At 38.4% G+C, this 18,168-nt stretch overlaps 1 protein-coding gene across 1 annotated transcript in view; it reads left to right on the top strand.

Moving 5' to 3' along the window:
- LOC105223799 (uncharacterized) overlaps positions 1-15,342 on the top strand; it is a 55,013-nt gene extending 39,671 nt beyond the window's left edge. Inside the window, exon 6 of the mRNA XM_049454394.1 lies at positions 13,721-15,342. Coding sequence (XP_049310351.1) covers positions 13,721-14,770 — 1,050 coding nt within the window. The 3' untranslated portion in view covers positions 14,771-15,342. The remainder of the gene's footprint in view (positions 1-13,720) is intronic.
- The last annotated feature ends 2,826 nt before the right edge of the window (positions 15,343-18,168 follow it).

Genomic DNA, 18,168 nt, shown 5'->3' on the forward strand with positions numbered 1-18,168 from the left:
TAAGCTGTAAATAGTCGCATAACTGTAAATATTTCTAAAACAATGTTTTCGAAAACAAAGTGGTGAGTATTGAGTAGTATACTAATATTAGCAAGTTCCAAAAATACACTGGTCTAGTCATTAAGTCAAAAATAACGTCTTCATAAGAATTGCATGATGACTTTTCTTGAAATCTTCAAATTTTTGATTACCTACTCTTTTAAATAGCGTTGATTTATGAATAGATTCGAAGCTTTTAGAGAAGTTTAGGTTAGATGGTAAGTTGAAATCATCGTATCTTGACTGGATAGATATTTGCCCTTTGTACTACTTATAAGCTCCAAAAAGAGGGTCTCCAAAGATCGCCGAAGTAGTTTGAGTGCGGTATGTTCTGGTAATATCTGTCTACTAATTGAGGAGTTTGATAATCAAAGTCGTCACTACCAATAAGTATGTGTCAGTTTGGCAAAAGAAGGGCATTAGAGGAGAAAGTAATGAGAGGCCTCGTGTTTCTTCACACGACACTGTTAAAGAGCATCCAGTCAAATATTTAATAGCACTGCGTTTGAACCTATTGGACAGTGTCTAGTTGAACACCTATCATTCTGTAATCTGGCCAGGTAAGAGCTAGTAGTTAGGAGGACTTATAACGGTTCGCTCTGGTCTAGAAGGATCCTTAGTTTTACAAGTTCTGATTGTTGACCAGCGCTTATTGAGCTCACTGAAGGTCTGTCCGCACAGTCAGCGAGCTCAAAGCTAATATAGCCGCTCGGCTACTGAAGTAAATGCACACCTCATTGAGCTGCACTTCGGAGCAGTACATCTACTACTACACTAATAGCAGCTATCTCCTCTTAAGAGATGCTACAGTGGTCTACTAGTCTGCAAGTAAAGTTAATGTAGAGCTTCCGATAAAATACTGCACATCTTACTCTCTGTTTTTACTTTAAGCCATCCGTGAAAAGGCTCACTGCACCCTTTCTCTATCGGATTCGCCCCAGCAACACAAGAAGCTAAACCTAATTCCCAGTTAAACGCTTTCGCTGCTTAACCAATTCACACGCGAAAGACCCTAACTGTTTGGGTTTCAGACTAGTGAAGATCACATCGCTAGCATCTTAACGTCCATCAGTCTAGCTAATCCGCTTACCACCCAGATCCCTGAAAAGACCATTTAGAGGAGTTTCTGAAATGCAGTGTTATAGTGTGTCCCTGCTCTGAGCACCTAATATACCAGATTCTTTAAGTTAAATATATACCTCATCTCCTTCAAATTCCTCACTTTGTCTTTCAAGAGAGCTTCCTAATCTTGGAGCTTGCGAGAAGACTGCTGAAAATTTTAGGAATTTTTATTAGTAGGTAAATTTAGATACTTCTTTGCTAAATGGACTGTACATGTAGAATAGCTCAAATGCTTTGGAATTCAGCTTTTCGAAAATTAATGGAGCCGGGAAGTACGTTTTTCCATATGGAAAGCTGTTCCTACGCCTATGTTTTGATGCTTAGGCCAAGTATTGTTGGGGCTGCATTACATTTTTTGGACTAATAAGAAGGAGACAGGCTCCTAAGTTGACATAAAATTTATACAAATTTTATATCTCAAATCAATCCAATTCCAGTTATACAGACATTTTAAAAGTTTTTTTCCAAAAAAGGCTGATTTAATATACTTTTAAGTGCGTATTGTCTAATATTTATGATAGTCTCAAAACAGTTAGAAGAACGAAAAGTAACTTTTTGCTGAAAATTCTTTTGCGTTGCACGTGTCGTATGAGTAACATTACAAAAATATATTAGGATGTTTGGGTATGCCTTGTTGTATGAGTAATATTAGTACTGAAAAAAAGTGATTGAATGAATTGTATATCGCAATGACTGGTGAATCCTTATTTAAAAATATATATATTGGTGAATACGTTGCTAATTTCTTGGACATGAGGTGTATGTTTGGTGGAGAGGTGGAAAAGTGCAAGTTTTGAGGGTATTCCATTTCTATTGAAACTCGTAATACCATTTTTAAACCGTGGAACTTGGAGTTGCCACAAGAAAAATCACAATATTACCCTAAGAAAATTTGTATCGACTCAGAAATTCTCCTTGCACCCCTATAACGACTATAATTAGACATATTTAGCTTTGTTCTGGGATATTGTTTTTTTATACCAAATTTGGGCACATGTGAGGCAGGCCTAAGCTCACAAAATACTCTGGTTATTTGCTTGGAATAACATTTGATAGATAATAGTAACTAATTCAGAATTTCCAAAATCAGTGACACCGGCACTGACCTGGACCGGATGCGATATGAAATCCGATTCATGAAGAATTGCTACCATTTTCATTTCTTGAAACAGTTGTTAAAGTAAATAATAGTCTTCAGTGAGCGTAGCGAAAAACAAAATTATTGATTTTGGAATCAGTCGTCTTTTCCCTTTTCTTAGATCCTAATAACCTTTCAAAATGCTATTCACTGAATCTTCCGTTATTCCACCGATGCCAAGACTTCTGTCTGTTAATCGTCGATTCTCAAGCACCAGTTCCTTTATTTTATTGACGAGTTAATCATTAGTTGATCAGTTGGTCGTCCTGGACGTGGTTCATCGTCAACGCGTTCTCGACCTTCTTTGACTAATTTGTACCAATCAAAAACACTTATCAAACATATACCACCGAAGGCCTTTTCCAACATTTTACACTTTTCGGTACACAAAATATCCCACACAAAATTCAATGAAGCTTTTTTGTTGAATAATTTCACTTACTGTAAAAATAGCGAATGGACTTTATGTACCTCAGAAAGATACGCGTATAATAAACGCGACTGATGAGAAATGTGATGTGACATTTGGCACAGATGTCACTGACAATCACAGCAACCCAGAAAAAAAACTTTCTACGAATGGGCTTTTCTTACACTATTTTACATTTCTTGAACAGCTGCTACTCTGAGAACTGCCAAATGTGTACCCTTGTCATTAGAAGGTTTAAGTTATGGATTCTTATTTAGTAAAGTTCTCTCATAGAAGCGACACGAACTCATCTCCCGTCTACTATTTTCTGCTTCAAACAGTTTCAAAATACAGAAAATTTTAACTGTCATAAAATGACGATTGTATTAGAGTCTGATTGCTATTGAAGGAAAACATTAGTCAATTGTTATTTTTTAATTTATTAGAAATAAAGAGATTTTAAAAGAAAAGGTGGGCGCGAAATTGCGCTCTGAGACCTTTATTGGCCACAGCTGTACACATGTGTGTGTAGCCACACATAACAATATTTATGTAGCAACTGGTTATATATCGATATTTATGGAATGCATCGTTTGGCAGCCGTTATAAAAAATCAAATCAAATTTATGAATCCCCTAATGACAGCATATTTGTTACTGAAATTGAAAACATAGCTCTAGGTGTAACGGTATCGACTAAGTTGTATAAGCGAGTATATGCGTGCATATGTACATATATAGTATAAATACAAGCTTTTGAACGCCGCGAATATCCGCAAATGCATGCGCGCTCGTGTATGCCTATGAGACCCAGCACCGACGATTCAGGGAAGAGCTTGATTGCCACACATACGCACCTAAACACTTGTGTATTGGAAATTTATTGCCATTCGCTGGGCAAAAGAAGCAAATTGTTTCAATATGACGGCTGCTGGCGCAAAATATCTGCTGCGTTGTTTTCTCTACAGTTAATATTTATGGCCATAAATATGAAATGTCCATTTCGCACAGCGACAAGTACAAACATAGACATAAATTCACAAGCACAAATACATATGTGTATATTAGGGTGAGCCTATCGAATGCATGCAGATGTATTGCTGCAAAGGTTGCTATCAGACTCCGGGGAGCTGAACAAATTAAGGGTCTCCAGAGAGGGACATTCTTAGTCCTCGCTTACTTCGACTGCAACCATGATAACTTGGACCATTGCGCCGCGCAAGAAAAAGGGTCCAGTGAGTTTTTTCATGATTAGGTCGAAGCATAAGGGGAAGTCTGAAGCGGAGTCTTCTACTGAGAGCTTTAAAACAACTCTTATTTCAGACTGCCCGACCATTGTAGTGGCTTTCAGGCAGAAGTAAACAGCCATCAAAGTAGCAGCATATGGACTTATACCAAATGCGGCTGCTGTTAGGAAGGTATGCATTCACTCTGATAGCAGAGCTGCTATACAGACCTTGAACTCGCTGACTGTGAGCTCAAAGCTATTCAAGGACTGCATGACCGCATTAGCAGTACCAATATATTACTTCCATATTAAACTTGTCTGGTTGCCTCGCCACAGCGGAGTCCTCGAAAAGTGTAGGGCCGATGAGCTTTTAAGCAAATACGCCCGTACCCGGATTCCATAAGGTATCTCAGTATTCGAGCACTGGATCTATGGGCCTTGTGCGAGCTCAGTAATCTTGGGCGGCCACCAGCACTTGTGAGATTGTGAAAGCCTTTGGGAACAGAGTGAAATGTAGAAGGTCCACTGAACTGCTAACTCTTAAGCTTCTCATCGCCACAATAATGGCGTCCCAAGTGGACACTATCACATTGGAAGTTACGCTGTAAACTAAAGATCGGATGTAGAGAAAGGACATAATTTGTCAAAGATAAGGTGAAAATATCTAGACACTTTCCCATCCACTGTCAGACCTAGGTTGAAGCATCCCTGTTGACATACTTCCATTGAATCCAGCAAACTTAGGATGAAATGTAGAGAAAGGACGCAATTTGTCAAAGTTGCAATGATGGAGATAAGGTGGAAATATCTAGATACTTTCTCCACTGTCCAGTTTTTGCTGTCTAGTAGACGTCATACTTCTAGCGAACCCAGCGAACTAATAATGGGATGTAGAAGAGGAACCCAATTTGTTAAAGTTGCAGACTTAGGTTGAAGCATCTAGGTTGTCATATGTACTTTTAACGAATCCGGTGAACTGAAGATGGGATGTAGAGTAAGACGCACTTTGTCAAAGTTGCAATGAGGGAGATGAGGTGGAAATATCTAGGCACTTTCTCGTTTACTGTCCAGCTTTCTGCAGACTTAGGTTGAAGCATTGTGCTTGTTCCACTTTTAATGAAGACGGCGATCTGAAAATGGCATGTAAATGACGCCGGCCAATTAGTTGTAATTGATTTTAGCCGCCTCAATGAATTTTTGGCAAGCTCTGGGCATTTTGTTGATATGCGACGGTCTATTTGATCTATGTCTAGAAGTTCTGACATCACAACGGACAACTGTCAATGTGTTTTAACGTGAGTATCTGCCATTGTAGGCTCAAATCCACGGTGTTTTCTATTGCTAGAAACACGTAGATCAGTATAATGCGCCGATCAACGCCCCAAGGACAGGTGCATGCACAACACCATACCATGAGAGAACCAAAGCATAGTGCTCCATAAACCTTGGTTCCAATCAGTTCGGGTGAAAACCAATGGAACACCCTAGCCACCTGTGCCGTACTCTGGGTCCGACACCCGGCCGCGATGCGACTCCACATTGGACAAAAGTCCTTCCTGCATTTAGGTTTAAACCACAGCCACCACGAATCTCCCCAAAGGGCCGAACCCAATGAGCAGATTGAAGCGAACTCCAAGGGCAAACTGCTCCCCGTGGTACCATGTTTTAGTCTTTGGTGTGACCTGTACACCACAGTGTTACCTGTGATCTACTGCCAGTCGGGGACCCTAAGAACTCCTAGGAATTCCTAAGGATCCGGCTGTATGATGTATTGTACATCATTTCATGTTCATGTTTCACGTTTGTTATATAATCGCAAACCCATTTAAAGAATATGATATCATTTCAATATAGCACTTTTCTGACATCTCTGACCATGCCGACATTCAATTAAACCAGACACGTGAATGTCGGACATAGTGCATTTGGATTTTAATCGCCTCTTACGACAGGCATGCCTTACCGCGTGGATATTCTTTTCCCAACCACGCAGGGAACAATGGGATTTTAGTCGCCTTTTACGACAGGCATGCCTTACCGCGGGAATATTCTCTATCCCCCTCAAGCAGACAGTTCGCCGTTCTCACAACAGTCGGGTCTACGTAACCGGAATGAACCTGCAATTTTTATCCGGCCAAGGACTGTCAACGCGGAAGAGTTCTGATGCTACAACAATAACAACATCAACACTGGAATTTTTGGCTGCCTCACAAGAAATCAGCCTATTTACCTAACCTAACTTATGCTTAACCCATGTCTTCGCCCGGTTAGTTGTCGACCAACCCTAATGTAGTTATATGTACTTACATATATAGGTGTGTACTGCTCATAACAGCGTCTAGGTAACAAATCCATACAGCTAGATAAAATGTGAAAAATGTAGGTGTTGCATGCCACAGACAGCGTAAAACATAAAAATGATTTGGTGAGCGCGTTTGCTGCGCTGTGAGTCCGCATCAGAATCCCTTAAATGCTGCCAAAAGGTCAGCAAATGCAAAAAATCAAATCAAAATTTGCTGCAAATAACTATGTGTGCGCAAAAACGCTAGCGAAAAGGCTGAAAATTTCATCTATGTCGAGATTTCAATTGAAGTGTTATTTCATAGAAAAATTCGTTAATTTCAGCAGTGATTTATTCATGCAAATGAGCAAATTCAAACATGGAAAAATCAGTATTTTTTGTTGTAAATAATCAAATCTTTTCACAACCAACTGTGGACGCGTGTGACATTTAATGTCATTAAAAGCGCCGGTTGGCGGCAAAAAATTTATAAATTCTATATTATTTTGCTACATTAACGGTTAATATTAAATTAATGTGATGTGTTTATTATGTATGCGCGAAAGTACCGTTAGCACATATTTGCTTGCTGATTGGATTATATACATACACACACCCAATGACATAAATAACTCTTTGAGCAAATGAAGGCTTGTATGCACATACATATATGTGTGTGTATGTGTGTGTGCGTGAATGAGTTGGCGCAAAAACAGGTGAAAGAATTCTTAAATATTTGTATAATTAACAATCCACGCCGCAGTAATTTGGAATATGCGGTGAAAAATTTAGAATTTCATTTTATGTACTTTATTTTATTTTCGCGATTTTGTTGTTGTTGCTGTTCGTTTTTTGCGACATTTGGTTGCAAATTAATTTCGTTTTAATGAGTGTCATTCATGCTTCGCGCGATAATTGCACATTTACTTAGTACATTTTCATTTGATAATTTAATAATTCATCGCATCGCGCAATTTTTACAATAATTTTTGACCATTTAATTGCTGGCAATATTTTTTCTGCGCTCCCGGTGACATTATTAGCATAGAAAAAATGGTAATTAATTTTTAATACGTCATTTGTAATTGCATTCATAATTAAAGCATTTCATAGTCATATTTTTATTAGTATTGTGGCTTTTGTATGTCATTGCTATAAATCAGTATGCTGCATGGCCACGAAAGAATTATTAACATTTGGCTCGCTAAAGGGTGCATCAATATGGGCGCTTTGAAGCGTGTAAATAGCCGTCATCGATTCGCCATTTTCCAGCTCGCTATTGTTTGTATTTTGAGAGAAGAATTCATAACAAGAGAGATGGAGAGGATACCTCATTAAAGTAGTATAGTCACCAGGCTCATAGCAGTGAAGAGAAAGCGGACAGCTTACCCCGCAATTTTGCGATCGGCAACAATACGAGCGGTTTGCGATAGATACTGAGAGTTTAAGAGCGAAATGAGAGGCATATGCATATAAAAAGAGAAAGAGGCAGAGAGAGGAGAAAAATGCGTGATTTTAATAGCTAGAGCAGCTGGCTGACTGGCGTAATGTTAGAAAATTCTATCAAAAGATGCAGCGACTACCGGAGAGAACACACCTTTGTAAGTCCAAAAGTGGTGATCCAGTAAGAGATGCACAGAGCATACTAAAATTGCGGAGGGAACACTTCTCCAGCCTGCTGAACGGCACTGGAATCTCGTTCGATCTCGAGATGACGACCCCGATTCTCCAATCGCTGACGATGGAATAGATGTTCCATTGCGCGACTATGATGAAGTTCGAATAGCAATTACCAGCCTGAAGAATAACAAAGTGGCGGGGGCCGATGGATTACCGGCCGAGCTTTTCAAATATGGCGGGAAAGAACTTTTTCGGAAGATGTAGTATGGTCGAATGAAAGCATGTTCGAAGATTGAAAAGAAAAAAAGGGGGACCCCGAAATCTGCACCAACTACCATTGGATAATGTTCCTTAATATGGCATATAGGGTTTTATCGAGCGTAGTGAGTGAAAGACTGAAGCTCACTGCCAACAAACTTATTGAACCTTATCAGTGTAGCTTTAGACCTAGAAAATTTACTACCAACAGATTTTCCCCGTAAGCCAAATCTTTAAAAATATCCATGAAAGGATGATGGACATACTCCACCTCTTCATCGATTTTAAAGCTGCCTTCGATAGCATGAAAAGGAACTGCATCTATGCCGCTATGGCGGAAACTGGATATCTTCCAAAATATAATACGTTTGTGTAAGCTAACGTTGAGCAATATCAAAACCTTCATCAGGTTCGGGAAGGACCTTTCCGAGCCGTTCTATTCCAACTGAGGTTTCAGAAAATGATATTTCCTATCGTGTGACTTCTTCAATCAATAGCTGGAGTAAATAACACGTGCTTCGGAGCTAAATATGGAAGATACAATCTAAGATTGATGAAATTGATATTATTGGCCTCAGCAATATCACTGTCAGTTCTGTTTTCTCCAGACTGAATAAAGAACAAAAGCGTACGGGTCAGTAACAGTCATCGCATTCGCGACTTGGTTAGCGCGTCACTGTTGGCAGCCAAAACTTTGAAGCCATCGATAATTCCGTTTATCTTGTTATCAGCCTCAGCACAAATAACAACGTCAACCTAGAAATCCTACGCAGAATCACACTTGCTACCAGGTGCTAATTTGAATTGAGTGAGCAATTGAAAAGTAAAGTCCTCTCTCGACGAACAAAGACCAGTGAATCATGAAGATTAATATATTAAATATAGTAGTCTTTATGTAGTTTACTTGTAGTATCATAGTTCAGTCAAGTCAGTTCTTGTAATGAATTGAAAAAATTCATAGAACAAAACGATGCGGGCCAAGTTTTGAGAACTTCTTCTGCAGCGACTTCAATGTCAAGCAGCAAACTCAGTTGAAACCTATCCAATACTTCTCATGAAAAGCACGTCTTCAAATCTTCGTCGAAATTGATTTCACTAAACCTAAAACCAACTCAAGTCCCTTCCACGACATCACCGGTTAATATTAGTTCGTCGAAATGACAAGACAATTTGAGCTTCTTCAATTGTTCGAACTGACGGATGCAAGTCTGTTGAAAAAGTTTCAGTTTTGTCATGGCTATGGTGTTGGCTATTGTTCTCGCATAGTATTTGATGTCTAGAACCCTTACTAATATTGGGCCGCATACATTATTAGTGAGTTATTTACTTTTGCTTCTTAATAGAGTAATTGCTTTTCCTGATGTGTACGCCAGGTGACTGCAGTTGTGGCTGTAAAGTAATCTCAAACTTCACTATGGTGGTCAGTATTAGTTCTTCCACATGCCTGGTGTTTATGAGCAAAACTATTGTTTTATGCCCAGCCGGTTCCAGGTGGGTGTGGTTCCTGGTCAATGTAGCCCCAGTGTTTAGAAATAATCTAGGTTAACCCATAATTCGCTCGACGATTCGTGCGTTCGCCTTGTGGAACATCATGGTGAGGTTATTCTCGCGTAATATTTTAAGATTTTAGGATGATTATCTACGAAATATTTTTGAGTAACAGCTTACAAAAATAGCCATATTATTACTTTTATCGTGTCATTTTTGAGGAAGATTTAAAGGTATTTTCACTTTGTTCTGTTCAGATATTGACTTTCTAAAGAACGCCGGTGATTGTCACCTACCCACTTCGCAGTAGACGAGTACATCGGCGATATCGCCTTGTTAGATTTCGTCTATGATTAGTTGAGATAATTATTTTTTAGTATTTCTTTTTCTCGTTTAGTAGGCAGATCATCTCGACGCTATCGATACAGTCGAGATATCAATAACGAGAAATATATGACGGACCATGTGAAATGACCTGTATAAGTCAAGTTCTCTTAGAACGTTACAATCGTAAGGTCATTTTTGATTGATTCTAGTCATTATTCGTGACATTTCGACTTTAAAAGATTGATATTGTTATTGCTGTATCTACTGCGGATCTGAATCTAGTATGATACAAATACAACTGATGGGAGGAGAGAAAGATATGGTAGCGAGAGTTCGGTTTTCATTACCAAACTTTGTTCTATTACTAACAAGCTACTCTAAGCTTCTTAAATATTTCTTTGGATTAAACTAAATAAAATATAGTGAAATAGAAATAGTACCATGGGTTTAGTTCTTTTAAAAATTCTTGACTTCCAAGAAGAAAGTGTCGAAAATTCTATCAACAACTTAATATACTCGTAATTAAACAGGAACGGTTGGCCGTTCGAATAAAGTAATAATAAGGTTATAAGAAAGACTTTCTAATAAAATATTCCCCAGTGAGTTCCCTATAATATAAATTCAAGTAGCATAAGTTACTAGATCCCGCTGACAAGTAGAACTTCCAAAGCTAAAAAAGTTGCTATTGTATATATTGGATAGGTTAATACTACATCTGAAGAAGCTGCTGCTTACAGAGCACAAATGAGATAAACCGTAAAAATAGTTCATGCCTCATAAAATGAAAAGTTTCCAAAATAAATAGCCATTTTTAAAATACAAAACATCTTATACATAGTGCCGCTATTTTTCATAAAATGTGTATACAGTAGAACTCCAATTATCCGAACTCCGACTATCCGAATCGCCGATTATCCGAATCACAATGTAGGAGAGAGAATGGCTTGTGACACGTCTGACCCTGGTTTTCAAATTCTCAATGACGATGAAATTGTTGTAAGTGTGCGAGAAGATGTTGAAGTGGAAGTGGAAGAAGAACTTTCTGCTGATGTTGAAGTAGACGCTGGACCATCAGCTAGTGAAGCATTTGCCGGCCTCGAGACTGCTTTGAAGTGGATGGAGCGTCAGCCCGAGTGTGACCACTTGCAACTGCTCACCGTCAAGCGAATGCGTGACCTGGCTGCCCGAAAACGGTTGAAGACCGCAAAACAGCTTACATTGACGGAGATGTTTAAAAAACTATGATTTTTATTTCTAAATGGCAATTTAAAAAAAAAAAATCCGATTATCCGAATATTTGATTATCCGAATAGGTCCCGGTCCCCATTAATTCGGATAATTGGAGTTCTACTGTATTTCTTAGTCTAAAGTTTATCCAGCTTCATATTTTTTATTTTCGCAATGAAGTCGCATGCAATTTTACACACGTTTTATTTTGCGCAAGCCGCAAATTATCAATATTTGTCTTTTATTTTTGTTGTGATGCTTACTACGTCCCAAAAATGCCGGTGATTAATTTGACAAAGAACGATATTTTTATAATTCCACGAAATTATAACGAGAAATGGGTGAAAAAGCAACTAAAATTAAAATTGCTCTCAGCTTCGCAGCTACGCTTGTGAACACGCTTGTAGCACACCTACTCGTAGACGAACATAGTACGTATAAATTTGTCAATATTTTTGTTTATATATACATAGTATATACCCATATGCATTACGCATGCCTACCCAGTGGAAAATGTCTTTGGCATTTATTTTTTGAAGATTATCTCTTTCAAATCTTGGCCGCAGCTACGTCCATGGTGATCCATCCGTTGAGTCCAATTTTCGATGACTCGTTCGAGTATTTCGATTGGTAACTGACAAATGACACGTACGATGTTTTGCTTCAAGGCATAAATCGAAGCGGTATTGTCTACATAGACTTTAGACTTACTTGAAAAGTCCCCACAGAGTGAAACGGTGTGATATCACATGATTTTGGTGGTCAATCGACCAGCCGAAAATTGTGCTCACCAAAATGTTCTCACATTAAATTCATTGATTGATGCAATGTGTGGGAATTCGCGCCGTCTTGCTAAAATCAAATGTCGTCGAGATCACGAGCTTCAATTTACGGAAACAAATAGTATGTTATCATGAGGCGATAACGGTCGCCACCGTTCTCACCGGCATAATTTTTGAAGAAATATGAACCGATGATAGCAGCGGCCCACAATCCACACCAAACCGTTGTTTCTTCTGTATGGAATGACAGCTCTTGAATCTCTTCAGATTACTCTTTGTCCCAAATGCAGCAATTTCGTTTGCTTACATACTCATTGAGCAAGAAATGGGTCTCATCGTTGAACAAAAATTAGCTCGAAAACGTCGGATTTTCTTGAGTTTTTCAAGAGCAAGAAACAGAATATTATCCAATGACGGTTATGTTTATCATAAGTTGATTGAAGCGCAGGCGTCTTTCCATGATGAAATTCCAAACGATAGTGAACAAAAATAGAATAAGAGCTTGACACGACTCACGCGTGTCAAAAAATACGATTGAAATGGGTACCTCCACTTGGACTAAGGTTTAGATAGTTAAAGTACCTTTGAAAAATTTCTCTCCTAAAAACAAATTTTAATCATCTAACTATTGTATAAATGTCTGCCATGAGTTTTCTCAAAATATTTTTCAAAATCAGTACTGTATAATATAATACAACCAAACACTTTTCCTACTGGGTACCGCATAATAGCGACAAAGCACTTGTAAAGTGATCTGTCGCTTGAAACGTCATACTAAGGTGACAGCTAACAGCTACCAGCCAACGGCATAAGTTACTATACGACGCGACTGTGGTTAGTACTTGGCGCGTAGGATTTTTGAAATTCTTGACTGTTCAGGAAATATGGTAATTCGGCGTCGTTGAAGGTGACTCACGGCAACGCAGCGGAATCTTAATGAGTAATGCCAAGAGTATTAAGTGCGCTACGCAAAAAATTTTGATGAAACAATAATAGAGAGTGCAAAGTGACTACAAGTATAGCTAACAACAATAACAAAACAACTAAGAGCACGCTAAGATTGAAGCGTTGTTTCATGACTCAAACCTGCTAAGAGCGGTTTTTTTCAGACGACAGCGTTAGAAGTGTATGTGAGTGTGTAGTATATTTGAGGTTTGAGAGTGATTGCTGGTGAGCTACGCTGAGCGTAAATAATTTTTATGTTTGTAGAGCGTAGGTTTTGTTTATCAATAGTGAATTTGCGGTTTTGTTGGCCATATATAAAGAGTGGTCGCGCTGGTTTAGCAATCATTCAAGTATTATACCATAAACAATAAGCTAACTAGTTTAAGTCTCGATTTCAATTTCATTGCGTGAGTATTATTTTAAACCAACTAATTTTCACAGCTTCTTCATACACGCATTTGTACTTCATTAAAGGTAGCTATACATAAAGACTAACCAAAAACTAACCTGAAAGTAACCTAAAAGGAACCCGAGACTAACCTAAAGCTAACCTAAAAGTACCCCGAGACTAACCTAAAGTTAACCTAAAACTTACCCAAAACTTACCTAAAACTAATTGAATTTTCCAAAATCTTTTCTTATCGTTTCATGCACACACACACACACATTGCCAACGAAATTCCAACTATAATTTCAACTTTAATCCCACATTTTGGCACATCAACCGTTTGCTTGAATCCGCATTGTCACCACCACCTATCAATGCGCTGAACACTCGCCCGCTTTCCACCCGCACCACACGCTCACATGGCATACAATACTCTTGACTGCACTGCGCATTCAACACCGTTCCCCAGCCACTAGCGCAACTCATACAAGACACAATGTTGCCAATAACAAATGAGGACAATGCCGCCAACTTAAATGCTGCATTTGTTACAGACAATAGTCTTGAAGTGGCAGCGAGCAAAGGAAGCGCTGAACAGAGTTCGGAAGAAGAAATCGCCGAGGTAGTTGAAATAGACGGAAATATCGAAGCGGAAACCAATAAGTCTGTTAACAACAGCGAGATAAAAGCCGGCATGGAAAACCTCGAAAATACTACAACTACGGTGGAAGAGCTAACAACAACAACAGCAGCAACACCAACGACACAGGATGCTGTTGAGGATGAAGCGCTTACAATTGAAAATAATGAGGAAACGGCAGCGAATAACAGCCCAAATGAGTCATCAAATACTGATGATGATGCCGCAGCAGCAGAAGCAGCAGCAACTGAAGCCGTAGCAACCGATGATGATGCAACTAACGTTGAAGTGGACGCCGCCGCCAACGAGACAACCACTGAGACTGCGGATGATTTGCGTGCTGAATTGGATGAGGAAAATATTAACGAAACAGCTAGTGGTGAAACAGCCGGAATCGATGAAGTAACTGAGCTGGCGAAATCTGTTGATGATTCGGCTGAGTGGTTGGGTGAAGATGCTGCTGTGGCTGCGCCGTCTGACGTTGGCATTGATGAAGTTGACAACGAACCAAATGAGAAACGTTACGCAAATTATGCAAACAACAAGAATCGTGAAGATCTCTCATCATCCGATGACGAAGCGGAGGGTGACGAAGTGGAGATGAGTCCCGGTTTCGACTCGGAGTGGGGTGACTTGAAGGCAGATTTGGCGCGCGCTTCCAACGAACAAAATGATTTGAGCAACGACATTGATGCCTATGATGCGGTGCCGGTGGATTTGTCCAATGACATTGCCGTCAATGACATAGCAGCGCAGAATTCCGATTTAGCCGTAAATCCCGATGCTGAGGTAATCGATGTGAATGCTTTGAAAAATCCCGGCGCCGTGCCGATGTTTGAAAAACTGTCCATTTCGGAGCCTGCCAGCCCTGCCAAATAGGTAGTGTGCGCCTTAAAAGTAATAGTGTTATACATATCTAGTGCCAAACTCGCAGCAGTACATTTAAGTTGGCTGTTGCGTAAATTTGCGAGATTTTTAGTTTAAGTTTAAAGCTTTAGCAAACTATTTACGAATTTTGTATAAGACTTCCCGCTGTTAAAATGCCGCAATGCACTCGTGCGCTGTGTGGTTCACCGCAGCGCCTGGGTTATATGAGTCATGCTCCAAGATTTCTACGCAGATCTAAATTTGTTGTATTTTATTGATATTTAATTAAGTAAAAATGTGCGTAGCTGCAGTCAAAGCTTTATGAGAGTATATATGTAAGCATTATTTAGTATTCCGCGTATTTAATTTTATGAATTCTGAGAAAATATGTATTTACAAGTCTTGCAAAATGCCTTAATATAATACTCATCACCTGTTGCATATTCTATATATTTTATTACAGTTACTTATATACATCACAGCGCATTTAAAATAATTGTTTACACTTGTTTTAACTTAAAAGACTAAAAGAAAGCTTCATACACATTGTGTTTTTAGATTTTACACTTATTTATATATACATACAGATATGAAATATAATAAATTATGATAAACTATATCTCTGGATAAACAGCTGCATATTTTTTTTAAGAAATAGAGAATATTGCTGGTTCAAAACTCTTTAGGCTCTGTAAACAACTTGAGATGAATACCCTCTTATATTAACTAGTTATACTCATAATAGGTTCTTCCACTGAAGTCAATATCAAGATGATTACGTTTAATTCAGTACAATGTTCCGTCATCTCGAAATATCAGCGTTAAGTTACAGCTAAGCCCGACATTTGTAGTTGTCAATGCAAATCGTGGATTATGGCTAAAAAGTTCCGATAGGAATATTGCCGAGGTGACAGTATATGAACATATATAGTATATATATTATATACATTAAGGTTCATTTCGGTGCGTAGGCCTTACTGTTATTGAATGGAAGGAAAATAGTATAGTCATCAGTATTTTGAAGAACCATCTCTAAAAACTAATATATTCACGGGTATTATATGGAAATCGGAATCTCTATTCTTAAGATATGTACAAGAAATGACAAAGCTCACGTTTCAGGAGACTTACGAACCGCATGATATTCGTTAATTGAACTCAATTAGCAAATGGTTGAAAATTGTTACTTGACTCAATTAAGAGGAAAATGAAATACTTATTAAACAAAATACTAAATGGTTGTTCTCTTATTGTTTGATATATTTCAAGGTTTCCTACACTTTTAAAGAAAAAACACAGAAACTTCAAATTTATTGAGAAATCTTAATTATCATTCGAAAGAACATTATTTCGCATTTATTTTTTGAAGATTATCTCTTTCAAACGTTGCCTGCGGCTACGTCTCAGATGGTCCATTCATTGTGTCCGATTTTCAATAACTCATTCGAGCATTTCGACTGGTAACAGGCGAATGGCACGCGTGTTGTTTTGCTCCTAGGCATGAATTGAAGCGGGATTGGACGCATAGGCTTTACACTTTACATATCTCCACAGGAAAAAGTAACTCACACCGTTATGAAACGATCTTAGTGGTCAACTGATCGCCCCCAAAAGTGAAAATATCTACTCATCGAATTGTTCTCTCAATAAATTCATTGTTGTCGCCTTGTTGAAACCAAATGTCGACGGGATCACGGGCTTCAATTTCAGACGTTAAATAAGCTGTTACCATATGGAGCGATGATTCTACCGACCCACAAACCACATCAAACCGTCGTTTTTTTGCTCTTGAATAGTTTCAGGTCGCTCTTCTTCTTAAATGTGGCAATTTTGCTATTTTACGTGCCTATTGAGCCAGAAATGGCCCTCATAGCTGAACAGAATTTGCCTCGAAAACGTTAAATCTTTTTGGAACTTTTAAAGAGCCCATAGAGCAAAGCGATGTCGCTTGATAAGGTCGAGCGGCTTCAGTTCTAGCACACTATATTTTGTATGCTTTTAATTTGAGATATCGACGAAAAATGCGCCACGTCATTTCATATGTCAATCTGAGTTACTGCGAACGGTGCTGAATCGACTCTCCGCGGCCTTCGTTGATACTCTCTTCACTGCGAGCTGAACGTGGTCTTTCCATGTTGAAATATCAAAGGGTACTGAACAAAAATAACATGATAGCTTGATATAACACACGCCAGACCTGTCAAAATAGGCATAAAAACTATTTCTGCTTGAATCACTCGTTATATTAGAAGTTCAGAAGCTCTTCTGTGAGTGGATTTTTATCGGGCATCTTAGTGTAAAAAATACCCTTAATTTCATTACTAATAAAGGCTTATGGGACGCTATATATCGATATGTTCTGAGAAATGTGTATTTTCTGTACGGATAAAATCTAAAAACGAACTTGTTGGAAGCTGTAACCAGCTATTTTTCTTATCCACCTCTGAAGTCTAATGGATATTTTGGAAGCGTTTTCATGCTAGAAAAGCCAGAGAGTTTATAATACATATAATGTAAACTACCGATATAATATTGTCAACATATTCAGATCCAAGAAAACCTGATTGATTCATAATTTGTATCATACCAGCACTGTTCGGTCAGCACACTTAGTGCTATTAGCTATAACAAGATATATCATACAAATGTAGTTCACAAGTTGAAGAGAAAATATGTACATAAATCAATGGAAGTCGGCCATTGCTATTGCCTTTGAACCGTACATAAACATATTTACTAAACTGGTAATTACGAGGAAGAAAATAATATTTACTTAAAGGCTTTTGAAGAGGACTACTTTTTGACAATAAGAGGATTGTGCAATGAGATGAACCTTTACCACGCTATTAAGTAGTAAATATAATGGGAGTGGGTCGAAACTCCCTTGTCTTCTTTCGTTTTATTACTGGTTAACTACCTGTACTTGAGCAGTCGCAAGTTCTTTTTGAAACGGAATAATGGTAAACGAAGAGGAGATCATTTTGCTTTTGTAGTGGCTGATCATTGCCCATCGATGTGCGGTTAAAAGTCTTACCAGATGCCAGTTAGCAGCAGCTTAAAAGATATCGAAGTAGAATCAAATCAATAATTTTTATATAAATGTCCCGGCTTTGTCAGATCAGGACTAAGACACACCTCCATTTATCGAAAGATGTCAAGACAGAATCGCGTTCGGTTTGTCAATACCTGAGGTTTAAGCTCAGGAGTGTTTTTTGGCTACAAATATGACTAGCTTTGGCAGTTTAAGTGCTTTATATAAATACTTCATTTATTCCAAAAATTCCTAAATTAGAGTTATCTTCACTTAGGATATATTCAACGTCTCCAAAAATAATGCAGAGTTTGAACTTTATTTAATAACTGTTAACCAGATACTTGACATTATTAGCACCACTAACGCATCCACGACT

This window comes from Bactrocera dorsalis, chromosome 1 (genome assembly GCF_023373825.1).
Source record: "Bactrocera dorsalis isolate Fly_Bdor chromosome 1, ASM2337382v1, whole genome shotgun sequence".
NCBI lineage: Eukaryota > Metazoa > Arthropoda > Insecta > Diptera > Tephritidae > Bactrocera > Bactrocera dorsalis.